We start from the raw sequence: 24,710 nt of genomic DNA on the forward strand, positions 1-24,710 counted from the left end.
ACATAGTTTTCTAGGGCTATAAAATTTATCCTGCATTTATTATACTGCCTGTTCATCAACAACTTACTGTTTGTTAATGGTTTTGTAGCTTACTGCTGCTACAAAACAATAAATGTTACTGCATTCATTCTGTTCATCATTTGTATGCACATTTTTCTTTATAGAATTTTGATAACTATGAAAACTGGAATTATATTTAAAGCTTCTGCGACAGCTGATCAGGGGCAGAGTGGTATAATTTTTCAATAGCTACTCATGTTTTGCAAACTAGAACCCCAGTTTAACACAAATATATTCAGACAAACCTTGTTTACAATATTACATTGTTTACAATATTAATATTGTTCTGTCGTTCCGTTGCAAACCAGCTTATTGGATCCGGACCTACCGGAACCAACCTCCCTCTTGATCTGCTGCCATCATATAGATCGTCTTCAAGTTCCTGAAATCTGAACAAGCCTCGACCAACCTGCAGTGTTGGAAAGTCAAGCTAAAATACAATTGTAATGCCCTTTGGCAATACTTGAAATATTGAACATCACATCAGCGCAGAGCACAAAACTTTGGGGGGGAAATACTGCTGCCATGCCTTTGTTTACCCAGAAGAAAGCTCTTTCATTGATTCCCCTGCACTGACTGACAGTAGCCAGGAGTTCTGTATTTTCCGCAGAGGGGAAAGGCAGTCAAACCACACAACAACCCCAACCGACGCGTTTACGCAGAACTGGCCGAATAACCCCGCCCATTCAGAAAAAAAGTCTAGAGGTCTCAACCACGCCCAGAAGGCCAACGTAGGGAGGCGGAAAGCAAAAAACAGGGACATGCGCGCATGCGGGGAATTTTAACGCCAGAGAAAGGAAGGGAAGGAAGCAAGGAAAGAAAGGAAGGGGGGGGGGGAATTGAGAATAGTGATGTCAGCTGGAATCGGCGTCCAATCGGCTCAGAGAGGGTGGAGGAGGCTGTGATGTTGTCACCTGACTGTAGTCGGTTGACCGAGAGCCTAGAGCGAAGGCACGGCGGAGCTGTCCGAAGAGGAGTGTTTTAAGGTAGGAAACGTTCGCTTTGGAGAACTCGGGCTGGGCCGGAGTGGGGGACGTGGAGTTTTGGCGCGCTGGCAGAACAGGCCCCCTGGATGGCCGAGGGACGGAAGAGAAGGGGAGGAGAGCGCAGGCGTGCATGTTATCGGATCATTACACTGCCTGTCCCTCTGCCTCCCACCCCTCCCTTCTCGATTGGCAGGGAAAGGTCGACCCCGTTGCGGCCCGCTGAAGAATGGGGAGATGCGGCGGGCGGCGGGGAAAGGCGGTTCTCAGCAGATGGGATGGCGGCGTCCGAGGTTTTATGTGCTTGTGGTCTTTTGGGTGTCTGCTGGGAGCGACGACACCAGCGACCTGTAGGACAGCGCGTTCATATTTTTTTAAAAAAGCTCTGAGTGCCAGGATTGAGTTACCGCGCGTAAATTAACTTTGTTACTGCGGAGGGTCATATCTATCGGGTATGGCCGTTTTGAGTCCTCTTAACACAACTGCGGGAGGAATTCACAGGGAGCCCTTTCGGCTGTAAAAGAAACGGATGCGGCTACTGTTTTGTGTATAGCCTGGAAAAGAAGTAGTAAACCCGCCACTTATAAACAGAGGATTAGTGCAAATTGCTGTCTAAACAAGTTTCATTCAACCCATTTAAACTAGCTTTGGGACGAATACGATCAAATTAGCTTTGATGGGCATGATGATCCTAAACGCGTTAAATTTCAGTTCCGACAGAAGAATTAGGCTGCTGCCAAGTGAGCGTATTGGTCGTGAAAAGAAATTATTTTTTTTACACAAGGAGGGAGTAATTTGCCGTTTTCTTAAAAGTTTGAAAAGAAACGAAATGAAATACCATCATACTAGATGAGCACTCTGCAATGGGATTGGAGCTTGGAGATTTTTCTGAGAAATTGGTATATAGCAATAACTAATTCAAGAACCTGGGTGCCAATTTAATTCAACTATGAAGAAAATAGCAAAACGTATCTGTAGTGGGAGAAAATCTGTTTGGTCTAGCTGAAATGTGATTGTTTAAAATAATCTGATGCTATATGATATGGAGATATCAGTTGATTTATAAGTAAGTGGAGACTCAGATTAATTTATATGATCACTGAGTCACAAAGCTTCAGTATGTTTTGTAAAAAAAATAGCAGATTCATGGAAAATTTGTCAAGATAAACAAATGTAGGAACCACTTCCTTGCATTTCTCCACTTTTCCATATCACATTTAGCAGTTTCAAAAAAGCATTTAATTCTGACAAACCATATTTTGAATGTTCCCTATCTTTTATTATTACTGAAACAATAAATATAAATACAATCTTGCTTAGAAAGGCAATATGTAAGGAATACTTTGTTGTTTACAAAAGAATCCTAAAACAGCTAGAGTTTTCTTGAATTGGTACTGACTGTTGATAAATGTGAAAAGAGAGATGATTCAAGATTTTATCTTGGATTAGCATGTCATCTTGGCTTGTATTTGAATGGATGATATTGGAGGGCCAATAACTTCTAACAAGTGATTGTACATAACACAAATATCTGCCCAGCAAAATGTTTGTTTATTAAATTTATTTGCTGTGTATTGCACAGTGAGACTACTCTAGATATATTATGATTCCATTCTAGTCAGGTGCCCAATATTCCAATTTTTAATTAGTGTATCTGAAGATGAGTGCTGGAGACATAGTCTGTTGATATACTACCTGCCTTATTATCCCAAACTGGACAGCATAATTTGAAAGCAAAGAATGTGCTTTGAGTAATTCAACATAAAAAATAGCAATCCTTTTTTGAATTGCCCAGCATTTTATGAACTTCATAACATATGTCAGTCTCTTCTATTATTCTATCAACTTATATTGCATATCTCATAATTGCGCATTTGGATGATGTATGTAGTATTAAAACCAAACAAAAATGCAATAGAATAAAACAATGGCAGCCTAGACCTAGCCCAGGTCCAGTCATGAAAGCACAAAATACATATCATAGAGTACCCATAGTGTTTTATTTTCTTCATTGTCTGCATAGAAATAAATTCTATATGTAGGAATTTTTTTGTACTCTTTTATCATTTTTTTCATTTTGAATTTACTAAGATTTGCAAAACTACAAGAGGACCAATTAAGATAGTTTACCCAGAAGGTTGTTGGATTTGAATGGCTTCCTGCTGATTATTGGGGATTTACTTGTCACTTATGTTTACCTCTAAAATAGAGAAGTGCCCCAGGTAATTAACAATAATTCATGAGTGCTTTCTTCTACTTGATCTGACTAAATTTGACTGGTGACTGTAAAGTACATGGCTTAACAGTGGACTAAATAAAAAAATAGGGTTCTACAATCATTTTTTGGCATTGATGTTTTCCATTCTAATAGAATAGTCATTCGGAGCTTTTTCAATAGTTAACATCCTATTATATTTTATCTCAAAAGAAGAAAATTCAAACTATTATAATTATCAAATTTCACACCACTTTGTAATTAAATAATTTGTATCCATGCTATAGGGCTGTGATGGCGAACCTATGGCATACGTGCCAGAGGTGGCACCCAGAGCCCTCTGTGGGCATGCAAGCCGTTGCCAGCTGATCTTCTGGGTTCCGTTGCACGCATGTGTGCCAGCCAGCTACTCTCTTTCGGGTTCCGGCACTCCAGCATGTGCACTCCAGTTTCAGCACTTGGTGCCGAAAAGGTTAACCATCACTGCTGTAGGGAATACCTCAACTGATTAACAAAAAGGATGTGATTTTAGGCTTCTCTTGTCCAGCTGATATTTTACTGCTTATACAGGAATATGCCCTTAAGGTTCTTGGAGAAAAATTATATGAGTATTTGACCATTGCTGTCCTTTAGTTTTAAAAGTCGGTGGGTGGACTGGCTGAATAAATAGGGTTAGTGGTGAGTTCCTCATTGCAACAATTCCTTTCTGCTTCAAAAAAAGAGGTAGTAAAATGTTTGATTTTTTTTTAAACTCCTGACCCCGTTCCTTGCCCCCATATTATATCCAGTTTCCCCAAGTCATATTTGAGAAAATATGCTGCATATAACATTACAGATATTACATGGAAAGGTCTAAGTTTATGTTGAAATCTGACAGATAGAATTTAATCCTATTGACTCTACTAGATATCTCAATAGCCTTTTGGACAATAAACTAATTATTTATTAGTTTATTATTCTAAACTGCCTGGTTGAGAGAAAATTTATGACACTGTTCAGGGAATGAACAGGGAACCAGCCTTATTAGAAGATTAATTTCAAAGCTGATTCCAAAGAATCAGTTTCAGTGCAAAATTGTGTTTCAATTGAGTCCACATTTTATGCATAAGATTCAATGTGTGCATTAATAAATTGAAGTAGTTGCTTGGAATGTAATGGCCCAATATTATCTGTCCCTATATTTATTTTTTATTAGCTTCCAATTCTGTCATTAAACACAAATCACTTGTTGTAATTAACCAGAATTAATGGTGGGATATTGTATGGAGAAATATAAACTGAAAGCTAATCATGATAAGAAAGGGGGATTTGGTCAACACTGTGGAATAGATTTTCAATTTGGACTGAATGAGGGTATTATATTCTTGCAGAAGAATCAGGTTCAAGTGAATGTACTGTACTTTAGGATTCAGTTTGAACCTGTGCATTTTGGAACCACAGAAATATATATTTTTACTAAGATCTAATATGACAAACTGTATTTCTATATTTCTGTGGGATTTCATACCTACAGAATTGTAGGTGAAATTATAAAGGTGGAGATAAAGGTGTTTGAAAGTAGTTTGCAATTTCTTTTTAAAGCTGTGATTAGAACTGAATATGTTTTGAATAGATATTTTGACCATGTACTTGAATTATGCATAAAGTAAACAATACTTCCAGGACACTTTTTAGGATTATTTACTAGTTTTTATAAGTTTTAGATGCTTTAAGGGTTGTACTTAATTTAATAAGTCAACTCTTTAAAGCAGCTACACATTTTTCAGGTTTATGTGAACATCTGAAAAAAGTTGAGCTGTGTTAATGAATAGCAGGGATGTGCTGTGTTTGCACAAGGTCTGAAACAATTCATTTTCAAAGTATGCCCTATTTGTGATTACTAATAATTCAAGCTATAAAGTATTCACGATAAAATCAGTTAAGAAAAGCTACATTAATTATCTCTTTAAAAGCAAAACAATTACAAATTGTGAGGTTAAAGATAATGTAAGTGTAGCAATTAATCTTTACAAGTTCTGGAACTGCTTATGACAGTTAAGATTTTGAATAAGTCACTATAAGTATTGTATACTCTATGGATGATTGGTGACATTGTGGTTAATTGAAAGTAATGATGTACAATATGAGTCGATGGGAAATTTTTTTATTTTTTATTTTTTTGTAAGGCCAATAGATAGAGATAGGTGATTTTATAATTTTATAAAGATTTATTGTTACTTAATAGATAATTAAGGATTTAAGGAAATAAGGTTTGTTTGAAATGAAGGAATATTAATGGTAACCTGAACACATAATGCTCAATGATAGTGATATATTTAGTTATGTTCGATGGACAACCAGCGATCTTATTTCTAATTGTAAAAACTGATGCACAAAAGCTTGTAACCAAACGACATGCTTGACGAAATTGAGGAAAGTTTTTTGTATGTGTTGTTTTGTTTTTGTTTGATTTAAAAATAAAAAATAAATTTAATAAAAAAAGATTTGTAAGAATGGTATTTTTACTAAATATCATTACTTAATACAAAAATAAATGACCCATTTAATAACTGATGTTGCTTACTTCCTAATGAATTTCATGTTATTTTAACCATCTGGATTATCCTTATGCAGAATGTAGAATCGAAAGTTTAGATTAGAATGTACTTCAGAGGACATCTAGTCCAACATTGTTCAATCAGATTTGCTAATATGTATCAGATCTAGCGTCACAGCTTTCTAGATATATGATGCCTACTTCTATGGCTCTCTCAGTAATTCTTTCTGTAGGCTAAACTTGTCCTTTGATAGTTCTTCATAGGTTGCCTTTAGTCTCCACTATTTTGGTAGCTGTGAAATTACTCTAATTTGTTTAGAGTAAACTTTTGTTCTCAGAAGACGACTGAAATAGGGCAATTAATTCCTATGATCTCTTTTGTTTTAGTTAATGAATCCTTAAATATTGTTTTTCTTTTTAGCATCTGCATCGCACAGTAGGTTCATACTCAACTTATCCACATCCTTTTCATAAATATGACTGCCAAGCTAGATTTTTCTCCTTTTACACTTGTTCCAGACATTTTTTCTTTCTATAGATCCAAAATGTTACTTTTATTCCTATTAAATTTCACTATTTTAGCCCACTATTCAAGCCCATCTAGATATTTTTGAAATATTTTAAAATGTTAGCTACTGTTCCTAGTTTTGTATCATTTGATACTTCTTCAAATACGATTCCACATAATCATGTAGCTTATGTTTATTATTAATGGGGGCACTTTGCTGAGGTCAACATGCAATACTTTGGAAGTTCACGACTTATGAAACTCGTAACTTCATAAGATAGGATTAGTCTGATATGTGAACACCAAATCTATGTTGCTTATTAATTAATGCATCCTTATCCAACAGTTTACATATATTGTTTAATAATCTTGAGGACCTTGCCCACCATTGATGGTAAATTGTTAAATTTGTAATTTCCCCAGTTCTAATTCCTGTTGGGACAATGCTTATTCTTCTGTGCTATATTATGGGATCTTACCCATTTTGTAGGCATTCTCAAAAATTGCATTTATTCTACTCTGCTTGTTCATCTTCTCTCTTAGGATAGCTGAATTTGTTTAAATTAAATGCTTTTTTCTGTCCTAAGCTACTATTCTCTCTTCCCATCAGTGGCCTAGTAACAGCCAGGTAGATCTTAATTTCTTTTTTGAGAGAAGACAAATGTGAAGTAGGGAGTTAAGACATTCTGCCTTTTTGCCTTTACTCATTATATACCCCTTTCTATTCATAATAGACCTTACAACTCTTTGTTTTCTTTGTCTTTTGACATATCCAATAAAGACTTTCATTGCTTTGGGCATTTGTTACCAGCATCAGCTTTATTTTGTACTTTAGCCTATGTAATCAATTGTTAAAGTTTCTGATAACTATCTTGTCTTCATTTTATATATTATTCTCATTTCCTATAGATATTCCTTTTTCTTTTCTACATTTACAACTATAGTTCTAAACACAAAGCTGTTTTTTGAGACTGGCAAAAAAATACAACCCCTACCCATTTATGAGATGATGTCTTCCTATGTAATGATTTTAGGCATAGAACTTATGTTCAGGCCTTCAGTGCTTACAATTCTTTAAATTGTATGCTCAGTGTGTCCATATTTCACATTAACTGTTTAGCAGGAAATGAAAGGCAACCTTATTTTTCTCCTATATTACGGTAATTTCTGTGTTGTGTTCTGGAATAGGGGTTTATATGTACTCTTTTATTTCCTGATGAAATTTTTAGTATTCTGCATGTTTCCAATATGTGAAAATATTAATATATTTTGAGATAATTTATAGATATTTTTATGATTGCACATATATCTTTTATTAAAAAGATCTTAAAGTGGTATATATTTTATAGACCACCACATTTATATACATTGTATTACAACAGTTCAATATAATAGATGAGGTTAAGTAACTAGCCCAGTGTTATTCACTGAGTTTTACATGAAAGTTGAAAGCTAGTTTTTCATGTCAGTCTGACCTCCAGTCACTTAAATAATTGTTATTATATATATTTGGGAGTTAAGAACAAATTGCATTTTGTCTCTTTTTATATTTCAGAAACATAACAGTTTTGCCATTTTAATCTGTGCTTTTTCCCTACTTAATTATGATATCCTATCTTCCTTTTAAGGGAGTTGGACATTTTTATTTACTCTATCGCACCATTTTTCCCTTGAATTGAACACATCTGAAGTATAGATAGTAATGTCTAATGAGAAATCAGATATTTTAAATCCATTAGTATATTCTAGATTTTACAATGTAGATTGCAGTCATGCAGTGACTGTCTTCCAGTAACAGAAGGAATTTATTAAAAATATGTTTATAACATTTCATGTATAAGGAGAAAAATAAGCAAAATATTTTTTATTTCAAATTATTTGTCATATTGGCTGACTGCATTTAAACTTTAAGGTGGTACAGTAGGCAAGTCTGTTTTTCTTTTTAGTAAAATGCTGTTTCATGCTGTGTCAGCATAACATAATGAATCAGCAACTCTTAACTACTGCTAGCACTCAACTGGAACATATCTATTTGTCCATAAAAGGGAAGATGGTTGGAGGTGGGGTTAGATATTCAACAGTCATTTAAGGCTAATGCTTGTTGTTTATCTGAATTTATAAAATGAGCATTTTTTTCTCATCATGAAATTAATATGCTATGTCTCTCTGGGAACATAAATTGTATCACAAAGAAAATATTTTTATCTTAGACTTTAAAAAGCTGCTGAAATAAGTACTTTTTTCTATTAATTTTGCAACTGTTAAGTAAGATTTTATGACCAATAGTTTCTTGGGTTTTACACAGTTTGGCAATGAGAGAACTCCCCCCCCCCCCCCGGGGCAGCAGTACTAAAAATTCATCAACAGTTAACATCCACTGACTTTTGGACAAACAATATAATTTGAATAGTTTTTTAAAAAACAGAATAGTTTACAAAAGAATGTGCTAAGCTTTGTAAAACATAAACAAAAGAGAACTGCTATACAGAAAAACAGGGTGAAACTGCTGATAATTGTTTAATCTTGACAGAATATCTGATTGAGATTTTCTTCTGAACTGAATGATTCATGGTGAATAGATGCATAATCTTGCAATGCAACATGCTTGTTCAAAAAAGAAAGCTAATATTTAAGCTTTCCAGAGATAGTCAAAATGTACAATACTTATAATCAAATAATAATATAATAATATATCATAATATAAAATTTATATGGCCGGCCACCATCCAAAGAAGTGACTCTGGCCAGTGGGCAGCATACAACAATGAAGTAAAACAATAAATATAAAACAGTCATTATTAAAAATATAAGAACAATCAAGATATTAAAAAACTAAAAGCAAAGAAGGGAGTAAATATTAACTTCAGTGATGGAATCATCTTTATGTTACTTATCCCATGGGAGCTTCTGATGATCTATCCAGGTCTTGAGGGAATTCCAGAACATTAACAGGGATGGGATTAGCCTCACTTTGGGGGAGAATGTTCCATTAGCCATGACAGATCTGCCTCCTGGAACCCACCAAGTGTAAGCCCCTAGCCAATGCAATCTACAGCATGCCCTCTCTGTAAAATCTGATGGGATGAGCAACTATAATTGAGGAAAGGCAGTCCCTCAGATAACCTGGTCCCATGCCATGAAGGGCTTTAAATGTTTAAAACCAGCACTTTGAACAGGAACCAGAAGCAAACTGGGAGCCCGTGTATCTTACACAGCAGAGATATGGCATGCGCTGTTTTGGAGGTTAACTGTCCTGCAGCAACATTCTGCACTTGTTGAAGCTTCCAGATATTCTTAAAGGACAGACCTATGTAGACCCATGTTCATTACAATAGTCCTATCTGGAGATGATTATGAAATAAGCGATTGTGAATAGAGCATCTCAAACTAGGAATGGGTGCAAGTGGCACACGAAGGTGTAAAAGGCTTTTCTAACCATAAGTATGACCTGCTGTTTGAGCAAGAGGTGTGAGTTAACCTCCAGAAGCCCCAGATTGTGCATTAGATATGTCTGGGCAGTGCAACCCTATCCAACATTACAGATGACATAAACCTAGAACTATCAGGCTGCAAAACCCAAAGGCATTCAGTTTTATGGGGTTCAGCTGAAGTCTTGTTCTCCATCCAAACCCTCACAGCTCCAGTCACTGCGGCAAGACATTCACAGAATTGCTTAATTTGTCATATAATTGGTTATCATCAGTGTATCGATATCTTACCCCATGGTGATGGATGAATTCACTCAGTAGTTTTATGTAATATTAAACAGGATAGAGCACCAAATCCTGCAGCATTGCACACAGAGGTTGAGGGTGGAATATCTCCTTCCCAGTCACCACCAATTGCACTCAACTTCAACGGATACATCAGCACAGCATGTGCCTCCCATCTCCAATCTTCTGAGCCAATTCAGAAGGATACCATTGCTTGATGTTATGAAAAGCCAATAGGTCAAGTAGTTTCACAACTCTCCTCCTACTCTTGTCAGGGGTCATCCAAAATTTATCTTGTGTTTGGAATTTTTCTTTATCTCAGTAATGATAACTGCAAGATCTCATATTTTTCTGGATTCTTCTTAGCCTTCTCTTTTATTTTTTTATTTTCTGTAACTTAGTAGAAGCAGTATAAAAATACAGAAAACATCAAATCACTTGAGAATATGTGGTTTAGCAAAGCCTTCAAGATTGTTTCTCTTTCGCATCTAAGAGACTTTGAATATTCAGTTTAAAGCAGGATGTGGGGCAGATTCTAGATTTTGCATTACAAATGCAAATGCTTTAATAATGGTGGCAATGAATATGGAGGAATGAAAGGTCCATCTGAAGATAAGCATGAAAGTTGCAGTGCTCCAAGTTGTGGCTGCATTTTGATGAAACAAAATTAAAAACATTGAATTTGTTCTGTTTTATCAGAACAAACCTTGAAACACTTTAGAGATTCTGGGCAGTGAAATTCCAATCTAACTTGTTTTTAATCTTAGTGTTATGATTATAAATCCATACTACTGATACCACCTAGTAATATTGCAGAAAAATTGGTGAAAGGTCAGTTAACAAGAAAAACATACTCAGTCACATAAATACTAGGCAACACTGATAGAATAGAGAACTATAGTCTCAGACATGGAACCTAGTTCAATTAATTTATTTACTGTATTTTTCGGACTATAAGACACTCTGGATTATAAGATGCACCTAGCTTCTGGGATGGAAAACAAGAAAAAAAAGCGCAAACAGCCTGGTCAGCTTCAGCACAGCCTGACTTAGCAAGAGCAGCTGTTGGGTGGTTGGATAGGCCTCCCAGAATACCGTCAATCAGCTGTTTCAGGCTGCAAGGATCGCTACCGCCCATCACCACTTCCACGTGCCTCATTTTGGGCCTCCACGCATCTTGTTTTCAGTCCGGCAAATGGCAGCAGTGATAGGCGGCAGCGGCAATCACCACCACCTGAAAATGTTAAAAACAGGATACATGGAGCCAAAATTGGGGTGCACAGAGGCAATGATAGATGGGGCAATGGGCAGTGGCAATCCCTGCAGCCTGGAACAGCTGATCATCAGTATTCTGGGAGGCCGATCCAACCGCCAATCAGGTGCTTGTGCTAAATCAGGCTGTGCTGAAACTGACCAGGCTGTTTTCTGTTTGCTGCAAGGAGGCAAATTGCTGGAGGGCAGAGGCTGAAGGGTGGGGGATGGCGTGTAGGCGGGGCTTTGGCAACATTTGCTCTATAAAATGCACAGACATTTTCACCCCCTTTATTGGGGGGGGAATGCATCTTATAGTCTGAAAAATACGGTATATTTTTTATCACTGAATGAGACAGAATCACAGTGGTTTACATTATATTATATTCTCTTTGTTCAGTTGTTTAAAAACCAAGTCTGTGTTCAGATGACTTTCATCTCCCAAATGATTTTTCTTTCCATTTCTATGGTATATAGGATTTCTTTTGACATTTATAAAGGAATTGCTATGCTGGCTCGGAAAAGGAATCAATGAATAAATAGCATGGATAGTGAAACAGCATGCAACCTGCTCCCATTGGGTACCAGGTTATTAAAAGCTTACCAACATGTACTGACCAGTGTCGTTTCCATAAGTCCTGGGCCCAGCTAAACTAACACAAATTGTATTTTCAGAGTTTTAAATGCACCCCTAAATTTAGCATCAGTAAGAAGCAAATGCATACCCCACATGCCAAATTTATCAACCATTTCAGTATAAAGTATTTGCAAATAGTCATACAGTATAATAATCAGTCAAGAGCAAGAGAATAAAATTTTCTTTTTGAGCTTATTTGTCCATTTATTTAAGAGAGGTCATTCTGCTGCCCCCCCTTTTTTCCCTTGACAAACCAGTTTGTAACATTGCATTGTAGTTCCACTTGTACAATTTGTTCTGTATCAGCAATATTTATTTATCTAGGATGATGCAGAAGGAAAAAGTGGTTTAACTTGCCTATAAATTGAAATATGTATTTATAATTCATGTGATGAAAAGGCAAGTGCAAATTTTTCTTGATGGGAAAAACACTAGTGTTATTTCATAACTATGTTTGAAAGAACAGGAAAGAAAATGATTGGTTATGACTTTTATATCTTATATCTTCACTAGAAAATAGAGCAAAAATGCTCTTCCTGTATTTGGCATTAGATAGCTTATTGATAGATTTGCGCCTCACTGATCTTCATTTAGATTTAGAGAGTTCTGTCAAGTGGTACAATTCCTGATTAGGTTCTGCAATTCTGTCTGGCAATATCTGTTCCTGATGAATAGATGGAAGAAATCGCCTTAAAGTGGCTTACTGTTGTTTCATTTAAGTTACATTGTACAAATGAAGTTCTGTCTTATGAATTGTTACAATGACAATTGGCCTGCTTGTTTCTATCAATTTTATCAATAATGATGCATCTACACTGCACAGAATTATCATTTCCCATATAGCATTAGCGATTTTGGCTAGAAAATTCTGCTCATGTAAAATTGTATTGAAGTAGAACTAAATATGAAAGACTGTTTCACTTCTCAGTGTATTCTCAACCAATATTACTCCATTCTGCTAATTCTAGTTACCACTTCAGAATTGTGTATAAAGTACTGTATCTGTTTGTATTAAAGTGAGTGTAATCTTTAGTATGGCAATAAATACAAGCACATGTTACCCTTTATTGCTACATAACTAAAGTAGTGCAGAGGGTGAAAACAGGAACAGCTGATAGTATTAGATAAGGTAGTTCAGAAACAAGTAGGGTTGCAAACAAAGGCTTATGAAAATTGATCAGACTTTGGAGATGTTTAAAAAACAAGCCTGTGTTCAGATGGATTTAAAAATAGAAATACGACATACAGTTATGACATCGATTTTTTTTTTAAACGAATAGGTTAACGTTATGAGGAAAGCACACCACATAATTAAATATAAAATCTTGCAACAGAATAATAAAAAGTGCACTAAAATAAATAAAATGACACAATCTGATTATATACAAACAGGCAACAAGATTAAAACTGTTCCAAATTAAAAATGTTAACATTAGCAAATTCCTACAATCTAAGAAAAGAAAAAATATTTTCTCTAATAGTGGTAATAATAATGAGATGTTTATCCAGACTGTTCAAAATAGAAGTGGTATGCTTTGACTTGGGGGATATTAAACTTTTGCAAAGTGGCCTTCACCAACACTTGGTCGCACACTTTGTTGGCTTAAATATATTTAACATTTGTAAATGTTATTTATTTCAGATGTGAAGAGACGAAGCATGTTTTCTTCTGAGATCTTAATCAACGTTTTTTGTACAGAATGCCTTTAAGTGAAAGGAACAGTGTTGTTTTTGCATATGAATCTTCAGTACACAGTACCAATGTTCTCCTTAGTCTTGATGAACAGAGAAAGCAAGATCTTTTTTGTGATATTACTATCTTAGTAGAAGACCAGAGATTTCGAGCCCATCGTTCAGTGCTTGCAGCCTGCAGTGTCTATTTTCGTTCAAGAATTGTGGGTCAATTAGAATCAGATCTTGTAATAATATTACCTGAAGAGGTAAGTACATTTGCTTGTAATTATATAATCTTATTTTGTACTACATTCAAAGTTACTCAGAATAATATGCATATCATTAGTAACTTAAGTCCACAAATTGTGGCTGAACTGCATAGGTAAATACTATTTCTAACAAAACCATGATTAATGTTCCTTTGAAGCTACTGTTCTCCATCCAACACAGAATTAAGGAAAAGAATTAATATTGCAGATGGTATTATTATTCATAAAATGTAAATACATACCCCACATACCTACTCTCAGCAAACCAACCATTTCAGTATAAAGTTGGAACCTGGAAGAGAACAGCTGGCCAGGTGCATGTGCGCAGCGGCCAGCTGCTCTTCCGGGTTCTGTCGTGTGCATGTGCACTGGCCAGCTGCTGTCTTCTGGATTCTGGCCACGCCCATGCATGCGCTGGAACCCAGAAGAGCAGCTGACGATGGTGCACGTGCCCACAGAGGGCTCTGCATGCCACCTCTGGCACGCGTGCCATAGTTTTTCCATCACGGCCCTATATACTATAGCTGTTTAGGTACCAACATTTTTTATTTAAAGGATTGGGGCAACAGGATTACTTTCAATTATGAAAACTTACGTTCTTAGCCCAACCAATCTCATAGGTTCTTGTGGGAAAACTTTGGAGTGCCATGTATGAATCTATTCGTCTTCTGAAATATAGTCATAATTCTGTGCCATAATTCTGTGCCATATAAGCTGCTATTTTTAGTCACATAAGGCTTTTACGGGTTTTCAATGTTTAGAAAACTAATGATTAAACTCCTTTTTTGTCCTCAGTCAAATATTTGGAGTCGCTTTTTTTTCTTAATAAGAAAATGGATGTGGACTATTGGTGTTAATGTTTGAGTATTTCTGTTTCACTTATAATTTCTGTTAGGAAAGAAAGAATTGTTTTAATGTGTAGTTGTGTAGACTCCGTGACAGCTCTTAGTAGATTTTAATGGTCTGGATTAAAAAGCAAATCCTTATTTTGAATAAATATTTTGTATGGAGTTTTCCTCAGTACGAACTTAAAATAAATATGTTTAGGTCAGGCTTTTTAGACTACATGTAGTCCTCAACTTACAATCGTTCATTTAGTGACCGTTCAAAGTCACAACTACACTGAAAAAATGACTTACAATTGGTCCCTGCACTTACAACCGTTGCAGTCATATGATCAAAATTTAGGCACTTGGCAACCAGCATGTATTCACAACAGTTGCCGTGTCCTGGGGTTATGTGATTGCTTTTGCAACCTTCCCAGCTGGCTTCTGACAAGCAAATTCAATGGGGGAAGCCAGACGGGCTTAACAATGGTGATTTGCTTAACAAGTGTGGCAAAAGAGATAATAAAATCAGGTGTGACTCACTTAACTGTCTTGCTTATAACAGAAGTTCTGATTCCAATTATGTTCATAAGGGGAGGACTACCTGTATTTAAAAGTTTTAGCTCAAAGTTTCCATTTTAATCTTGTTTTGCATATCCATGACTGGTATTTTGGAATTCATATATAATCAAAATACATAGGCTCCAGTCACAGGTTTATTTTGGGTTTCGATAGTGCAATTTATCTATTTGAAAGACAGTTAATTTGTATTCTGTATTTATAGAATCTTTTCCAAAAAAAGGTTTCTCAGCTCTCCTCCATATGTTGTGGAGGAACCTAGTAAGGAAACAAACTTGAAATATCATTTGAATGTTTATTCTACATTGGCTTTAGAAAGAGTTTGAATATTTTTTTTGGCAAACTATTCTAAAGAGACTTGAAACAAGTGCAGTGATTTTTTTTAGTAGAAGTATCTTGTATGTATGTATGTATGTATGTAATATATTTATTAGAGTTTATTATGTAACATATGCATAGAAACAAAGATAATAAGGGAAGGAAAAAGAAAGGAGAAGGAGATGCAAGGTAGGGAAAAAAAGCAGCACCTTCCAATTTTTTTCAATGCAGTAAAATACAAAGTACAGTTACAATATCTATCTATCTATCTATCTATCTATCTATCTATCTATCTATCATCTATCTATCTATCTATCTATCTATCTATCGCCAGCCATTTGTTTTTTTATTTATTTATTGCCAGCCATTTCTATAACAACAAGCTAATCATCAAAACCCAAAATCAAAGTTTCCTTTTTTTTCTGTTTCCAACATAAAGTTCAGAAGTGGTTTCCAAGTAGAAACAAAACTAGATACATTCTTTTATTTAATTAACACACTTTTCCTATCTCTGCTACTCTATCAGTTTTTCCATCCATTCTTCCATGATGGAAATTGCATATATACAATTCTCGCTGCACTCAACATTTATAATAACAAAGTTCTCTTTTTTTCAACCTAAAAGAAACACTTCTGGTTTCAATTTTATACATGTTTTAAAAACTTTCTGAATTAAAGTATAAATCTGTCCAGAATGCTTTGTTACAAGTCCACCTAACATGATTACAAGTACATTGTTTACAATTTGTGTAACAAACATTTGAAATAACTTTGCATATCTTTGCCAGTTTCTCAGGAATTAGGTATTGCTTCATTTTATAAAAGTTTTCTTTTAGATTAAAATTCATGAGTCTACTCATTGACATATTTTCCTATTATTTATACTTTATATTATAACCAAATTTTTAGCTATGGAATCATACAGTGTTTGTATTAGCTATTGCTATTGCTGTTAACATACTCATTTTCCAGGTCAGAGTAGAAGAATCCCTAATTGGAATAATCTATAAAAATGCATCATTCATTTTTTTTGTAAGCTTTCATCTCTGATTACTTTCTTGGATCTCTCCATACTAATATTGGCTGAAATAAGCGTAGGTCAGTTCTGCAATGTGAAAGAGGAGTTTTAGCTATGCTTAAAGCTTATACAAAACAGGCCAAGAAAGACCAAACCTATCCTTATTTCTGGAAAAATTAATTATTGTATTGTATTATATTTGTTCCATCTTTTTATATGTACAAATATTATTATACATAATCTTTTATCATTTCCATAATAAATATGCATGTCTTTTCTTCAACTGAACAGGTTACACTGAAAGGATTTGAACCTTTACTGCAATTTGCTTATACTTCCAAACTTATTTTAGATAAGGACAATGTGGCTGAAGTTTGCAAATGTGCTGAGTTCTTGGGAATACATGACATCGAAGAATCTTGTTTTCAGTTCCTTAAATTCAAGTTTCTGGATCATAAATCAGGACAGCAGGAATACCCAAAATCAAAATGTTGTAAATCAAGTTGTCAGAAACAGTACAGTAAAATGGAAAGTGTCGATGCTAGAGATTTAGAAATTGAAGAGGAGGATGAAATCATGCAAAATGAATGTGCTAAAAATTCTCAGCTGAAGGCATGCAGTACGGAACAAAATGCAGCAGTGCCCCTACTGCAAGACAGTTCTAATCAAATCCATGACCCAGTATCAGAAAAGGATCAGATTTTTAATGTAGAGTCCCTCTGTCCCAAATACAGGAAATTTAAAAAAGCTTTGGAGACTGATAAAATCCCTCTTGTAGAAGCCAGTCCTGGTATTAATGAAATTCAGGTAACATCTGGTACTACTATTCATCAGGCTGAATCAAATATTACTGGTGCTATACAAAAACATCTTGAATGTACAGTTGTGCATTCAGATGCAAAATGTGAAGATACTCAGGTAGCAATGGAAGAAAATGGAAATGGAGACTTCATGAATGAAATTGCTCCTCCAGTTAAGAGTGCTGAATGTTTAGCAGAAAAGACAGATTCTCACTTTGTCCACCATAATTCTTCTGTGGCTACTCATGGACTTTATTCTGCTTCTTTCTTAAACGCATATGATCAATACTGCAATTTAACTTTAAATGGTATGCAGAGCAATACAGTAGTTGAAAAAAATGCCATTGCTGTGGGAGCCGAAAATTGCAAACCCATAAGTGAAAACACTGCTGAGGACCCAACTCCAAAATCTAATTTGTATGAGCAGGGAAATGTGATCAGTACATCACCTAGCCATCGAAGCAGTGTGGAGAGAGAGATAGCAGAACAGTTAGCAAAAGGATTTTGGAGTGATGTTTACAACACAGATACAGCATATCAAAGTTTATCTCCTGCATTGCCAAAAGAATTTTCAGAACAAAGCTGTTCAGAAAAGAAAACTGAATGTCCTTGGTTAGGAATCAGAATCACTGACAGTCCAGAGAATGGCCCTCCAAGAACTTTTACAACATTGAGCTCTGTCACTTGTCCCTTCATCAGTAATCTCAGTACTGAAGGCACCACTGAAGTTAATAGTGGAGACTGTATTCCAGAACAACAACCTGAGCAATGTCCTTATTCGTGTGTGATAAATTTGGAAGAGGATTCTGAAACGGATACAGAGGGCGACAGTGAATCCTTTTCTGCAAGAGAACAGGAATGTGAGGTGAGACTGCACTTTCTTTTTCTTTGTTAAAAATGTGCTATTGACATGTATTGAAACTGAAAAAAAGATATCCCTGACATTATCGTAACCAACACAGTGGAAATTGAAAAAATACCATGAAAAAAGAAATCAGAGATGAAAAAAAAATCAATTCCACCATGGTTTTGCAGGGTGCAACATTCTATGACTCAAACTATCCAAAGGAATACAATTTCTGTTTTTCAATATTTTTGCTGGGAATTCTTGTACATTATATGCATTGGTTGTGTTATTAGAATCTTTCTAAATAGCTACATATTCAGCTTTCATATTACCCTTGCATGATTTTTCAATTTTATGTTCTTCATTGAATCATTCTTTTAACAATATGAATACAGTCTACCCTCCTCATTCGTATACCTTTTATTTATAATTATAAATTGGAGCAACTGGTCTTATATTTGTGGTGACTGTTCTAAGGACTTTACACATAGACTTTATAAATATATAAATAGAGGCAGGCACATTTTTTCACCAGCAACAACATTATTTCTTTCCAGTTTTGGCTTCCAAGGTCAGGAAGCAATTCAATGTGATCATTCTAATAAGCAAGACTTAATTATTTATCTGTGGCAGAGAGATGCATTTTCACAAATCAAATATTTAAAAAAGTACTAGTGGGTTAATTACCTGTAACAGAATTGTTTTTTAAAAAAGAAAAAAACTATTATTGTGTTATGGAATGTTAGTGGCATGACTTTGGAAAAATGTTTTGAAAGATGCACACTGAGTCTCATTTCAAAAGATTATGAGTTCAGAGTTTCAGATTTGAATGCTACTAAGTTGTGAAGCGTAATCAAATATCTATATTTTCCAGGTAAAGTTGCCATTTAATCCACAGAAGATAATTTCACTCTCTAGAAATGACTTCCAGTCATTTCTGAAAATGCACAAATTGACTCCAGAAGAGCTAGATTGTATCCATGATATTAGAAGACGAAGTAAAAATAGAATTGCAGCACAGCGTTGTCGTAAACGAAAGCTAGACTGTATACAAAACCTTGAAACAGAAATAGAAAAATTGGTATGTATGGATAGTTTTGTTCAATTAAGATATGTTTGTTATATGTGATGTATGTTCTGACATAGTTTTCTGAATTTGCCAATTTGTTTTGTTTCCCTTGCATTTCTATTCACTGTATTTCTATTGTTTTTTATATTGTGAACCATCCATAGTGGGCCTGGAATTAGTAGGTGCCAAAATAAAACAAATAAATAAATACATTTAAAAATTTGAATCCTTGATTCTGTGTAATATTGACTATATATATGGTTATCTTTAATTATAGTAAATAAACATTTTGATTCTTCCTTCCCCTCTCCTTCCCCTATCTCAAGCTATAGGAAAATATTGAATATATTTTGCTTACTTGGCACTAGCTGAGTGTATCTGCACCTATTTCATTTGCTGTTTTATTATTTTCATTTGCACAAGAGTTTTCAAAATGTTTCTTGACTTATAATTCATTTATTGACAAAAATCTTTTAAAAAATTGCTCTAAGAAAGCAGATTCTCTAGATAATATGTATATTTTTATTTTTATTTTATTGAGGTAAATAAATATTGTCTTTTACTAATATTTTTGAAGAAATTGCAAGATTTTCTGGGAAAACAGAATTTGGCCTACATAACTTTTATATGTTATATAGGGACACGGTGGCTCAGTGGCTAAGATGCTGAGCTTGTCGATCAGAAAGGTTGGCAGTTTGGCAGTTCGAATCCCTAGCGTCGCATAATGGAAAGAGCTCCCGTTACTTGTTCCAGCTTCTGCCACCTAGCAGTTCAAAAGCATGTAAAAATGCAAATAGAAAAATAGGGACCACCTTTGGTGGGAAGGTAACAGCATTCCGTGTGCCTTCAGCATTTAGTCATGCTGGCCACGTGACCACAGAGACATCTTCAAACAGCGCGGGCTCTTCAGCTTTGAAACAGAGATGAGCACTGCCCCCTAGAGTCAGGAATAACTAGAACATATGTACAAGGGGAACGTTTGCCTTTACCTTTTAACTTTTATATTCACTTATGGAACAGATTCCATGGGGTTGACAGCAAAGTGACACCTGTTAAATAAAGAGGTGCTGATGATACATTATATTATAGTAGTTAAAATAATTCCCATATCAAAGTTAAAATATAGACTGTTCAAAAAAGGAAGCAATTGTTAACATTTCATGTGCTTTTGTTGTTAATCAAAAGCTTCATCACATTTTAAAATAATATACTAAATATGATATAAACAAGAAATAGTGCCTTTGCTCCATATTATGACATTGGTTTATTGAGAAAGTATTTCAATATAAAAACTAAAGTAAGTAGCTTTTTAGTGATCATATTTCTATCGGAATATATGAACACATTTTTATTTGATCGGTTGCTAAGCTTTCTAGAACTGCTTCAGAAATTTTCATATAAGCGTGGATCCATGTAGTCCAATACTACTGACATGACTGGCAGCAACTATCTCGGGTGTTATACATTTTTATACATAACAATGCTCAATATTATTGAAGTACTAAGGACTGAATATTACTGCTTTAAAATTATTTAGATGTCTAAATTTGGATGCCTAATTTAGGGATATACAACCTTATTCAACTCTTTTTTTAAAAACATCTTCCTAATTTCATTATTTAAGGTCTGCAAGAGACTGTTAGTGATATTATGGGAAAGAGTATTCTAAATTTTGAGCCCTTCTCTCATTTGGAGGATTTGCTTTTTTAATAGTAAATTTAAACATTTTGAAGAAAAATGAGAAAGATTGTTCAATAATTATTATTTTACTTGTCACCAAATGTTGATGACCAATGAACTGTATGGTTTGTACTGCCTAGTATTTACTCCTTTTTAATGGTTTAGTTGTGTTAATATTATATATTCTTACTTTACAGTTAAGTAAGATTAATACTATGTTGAAAAGGAATTGGTATGAACAAGGTCCTTGATTTACAACAGTTCATTTAGTGACTCTTCAAAATTACAATGGCACTGAAAAAAGTGTCTTTTTCATACTTAACAACCTTTGCAGCCATCCTCATGATCATGTGATCAAAATTCAGCTGCTCAGCAACTAGTTCATACTTATGACTGTTGCTGTTCCCCAAGGTCTTGTGATCACCTTTTGCAACCCTTTGACAAGCAAAATCAATGCTTGTCAAAATCAGATTCACTTAACAACCATGTTACCAACTTATTAATTGCAGTGATTCACTTAACAACAATGGCAGGAAAGGTCATAAAATGGGGCAAAATTCACTAAAGAAATGTCTCACTTAACAACATTATTTTTTTGCTCAATTGTCACAAATCAAGGACTACCTGTACTCCAAGCAATCTTTATTATCACTGTTTTCAAATCCAAAACAAACTAAGATATAATTCTGCTTTAGTGGAAACCCAATATTTCAGTACTAAACTCAGAACTTCTCTGTTTTCTTGCAGCAAAATGAAAAAGAGAACTTACTGAAGGAAAAAAATCACATTTTGTCCACACTGGCTGAGACAAAACAGAATCTAACAGGACTTTGCCAGCAAGTATTCAAGGAAGCAGCATTGAGTCATGAGCAAATCCAGATTCTTGCAAAATATTCGGCCTCTGAATGTCCACTTTCATTTTTGGTTCCCGAGAGGGAACAAGCAGCACCTTCTGATATCTCATCTACAGTACCATTGTGTGTTGAATTATCTGCTGGTCTTTCTGTTATATCATCTAATGATCAACATTCTAGTTATCAACATATGAAAGGAGGCTATGATGCAGGATATGATCAAGCACAAGAATTATGTCCAGTTCCTGTAAGAATATCAGAGAAAACACTGTGCTTGGAACAGTGTGTGCAGAGTGGAAGTGGTATCACAGATTTTTGTCAACAAATGACTGATAAATGCACTACAGATGAATAATCCTTTTTAAAATTCAGCCTAGCATGATTGAGGCCTGAGTCGTCATGTAAGAAGGTAGAACTGCAGCTGCATTAATTTTGCATTTCATATCATCACCCTCAAACAAACCTAAATGTAATTATGGGCTTTTCTCTAATGACATGTAAAAATTATGCAATATACTTAGTGTAAAAGAAAGAAATCTACGTAGTTTTATTATTCCAGATATCCAGTGCCATGGAAGGCAGTAACATTTGTTTCATCCACTACTTCACATTTATTGATAATTCCAATCTTTGAGAATATTAGGTCACTGTGCTAGAGATGTACTTAATCTTGACAGCTTGCTGTCCTTCCATGATCTCTAGATGAAAATATTTATAATAGACTATGTTAATTTGTGCTTCCTACTTAAAGTTTGATGTGGTTTTCATAAGGATAAATGAAATGATCACATATTCTGGAAGGATTTTAACTTTTATTATTAATTATGGGACCAAGTTGGGCATGTTGGAAAAATCCTCTTTTAAATAAATTACTTTTATGGGTAAAGCTAATTGTAGCTGTTCAAATTCAGTAGCTTATAGTTCAGTTATAAAAATAAGCCACTTTAAAGCTTCAATAATTTTAACTACTAAAATAAGCAATTAGAACATTTTACTGTAGCCAGTACTGCATTGTATTAATTACAGAAAGTCTGTATAAATTCTGTAATAGTATAGTGCTCTTAATAATAGAAGCTTTATCTACCGAACCTCAAGTACTTTTTCTGGTTTACAAAATTTAAAAGCCAATGGAATTCTTTGTTTCCTACCTCAGAACATATAAGTTTTTGTAACTATGTTTGGAACACAATCATCTTTCTGTGACAACTTTTTGCCTAGCATATTTACTATTTGAGAACCCTTCAATCTTCTCTGGTATGCTCAGATATTGGTTAAATTTAGCAACCAATTTAGCCTCTAGAAAAGTAAGTTTGTATTTCTAATATATAGTGTCAATCTATATAGTAAATATTTGGCCAAATACACCATCCAAACAGTGCTACTAACAACCAGCATGTATTACAGAAAACTACACTACCTCATAGAGTGATTTCAAGATCATTCAAAGCTGCAGTGATGTTCACAAATACTTGTCACAAACTAGCATTAAGAATTACAACGCTTACAAACTTTTAACTTCATTGTGGAAGTTTCCTCTAAATATGCATGAATTCTTTTGCATGTATTCATTTCTCTTTTGATCATATAGGGAATGAGTCCTTAAAAGCCTTTAGCTGGCATTATAGATGTTGTGTGCATTTAATGAAACTCTTGCTCTTGAAGAGTACAAATGTGTTTCTTTTCTGAGAATCACGTTTTGATTCTTTAGATCCACCTCATTTTTTTTTTTTTTTGACAAATCAGTTAACAGTGCCAAATCTGTTGGGTATACAATATAAAAACTGTTCTGGAGAAGTAACTTAAGCCTTTTTTGAAACAATTGATATAGTTGTTTCTAAAGAAGTATTCGCTGTAAATTCTAAATTATATGTTTATATAACTGGGTTGGCTAATTTTGTGACTGAATTCATACAGTCTGGTGGTTGGGGCTTCTGTCCCTCAAAAATGTATTGATAAGGTAAATGAAAGAATGGATCACTGACTAGGAAAGCAATGAAAAGAACTTTTATTGCATCTTGATTAAAAACCTCAATGCTTGTGAATGGGACTCCCAGGTTTAATTCCCATTTTTACAGGATTTGTCAAAGTCTAATTTCTACTATCTAATTTTGGGGTGGGACAATCTGAGGTAGCTTAACACCTAAATAGTTATCTCTAGGAGATTGTGTAAAGTTTTTGCTTTGCATGCATACATTGAAAAACTGAATCATCAACTTGAAATACATCAGTTACAATATACAGTATAAGAAACTCAGGTAAAATTTGAGAATTCAGTTCTGACTTTGAACAATGTTTGCATCAAGGCATGTTAAAATAGTTTTAAATATTTTGGGCAGAATGTTAGAAATTCTAACCATAAAAGCATAAAATTGTATAAAAACAACCCTTAATTCCAGTTGATTTTTAAAAAACTTTTCATAGTCCAGTGTTTTTAATGCAATAAAACTATCCTTTCTGATATCTTCATTTTTGTAAAAATTTGGCATTGTAAAATTGATGCATACCAACCGATTCATGCTATTAAAGCAGAACTCTGGAAATGACATTATTTATACATTTATATAATATATTAAAGAAACAAATATTGACTTTGAATAAAACTCTTTAAAAGGTTACTTTCATATTTTGCAGTTATCATTTTTTTAAATAAATGTGTCTATTGTGCTATTTGGTATTTTAAAGGTTATTTGAAGTTAAATATTTAACTATACAATACATATAAATAGGGAGGTGCATACACAAATCTAAGCATGCTTATTTCATACATTTTCTTCACTGTTTTCTTTGGGGGTTATAAGAGTTTGGGACATACTTTTAATGAAACAACTGTTTTTTAAATCATCTCAACTTGAAATCATCATGATTTGCTTAT

The 24,710-nt window shown here is 34.5% G+C and overlaps 1 protein-coding gene across 2 annotated transcripts; it reads left to right on the forward strand.

Moving 5' to 3' along the window:
* Positions 1-847: 847 nt before the first annotated feature.
* BACH1 (BTB domain and CNC homolog 1) lies at positions 848-24,459 on the forward strand. 2 transcript variants are annotated; one of them, XM_032219500.1, is made up of 5 exons: positions 848-1,046; positions 13,546-13,843; positions 16,880-18,253; positions 19,110-19,316; positions 21,732-24,459. In XM_032219500.1, exons 2-5 carry the CDS (start codon positions 13,604-13,606, stop codon positions 22,191-22,193), a joined length of 2,283 nt encoding a protein of 760 aa, XP_032075391.1. In that variant the 5' UTR covers positions 848-1,046; positions 13,546-13,603; the 3' UTR covers positions 22,194-24,459. The 2 variants fall into 2 exon arrangements, with proteins under 2 accessions (XP_032075391.1, XP_032075392.1); XM_032219501.1 differs by lacking the exon at positions 848-1,046 and adding an exon at positions 1,312-1,336.
* Positions 24,460-24,710: the final 251 nt, after the last annotated feature.

This window comes from Thamnophis elegans, chromosome 6 (assembly GCF_009769535.1).
Source record: "Thamnophis elegans isolate rThaEle1 chromosome 6, rThaEle1.pri, whole genome shotgun sequence".
Taxonomy (NCBI): Eukaryota; Metazoa; Chordata; class Lepidosauria; order Squamata; family Colubridae; genus Thamnophis; species Thamnophis elegans.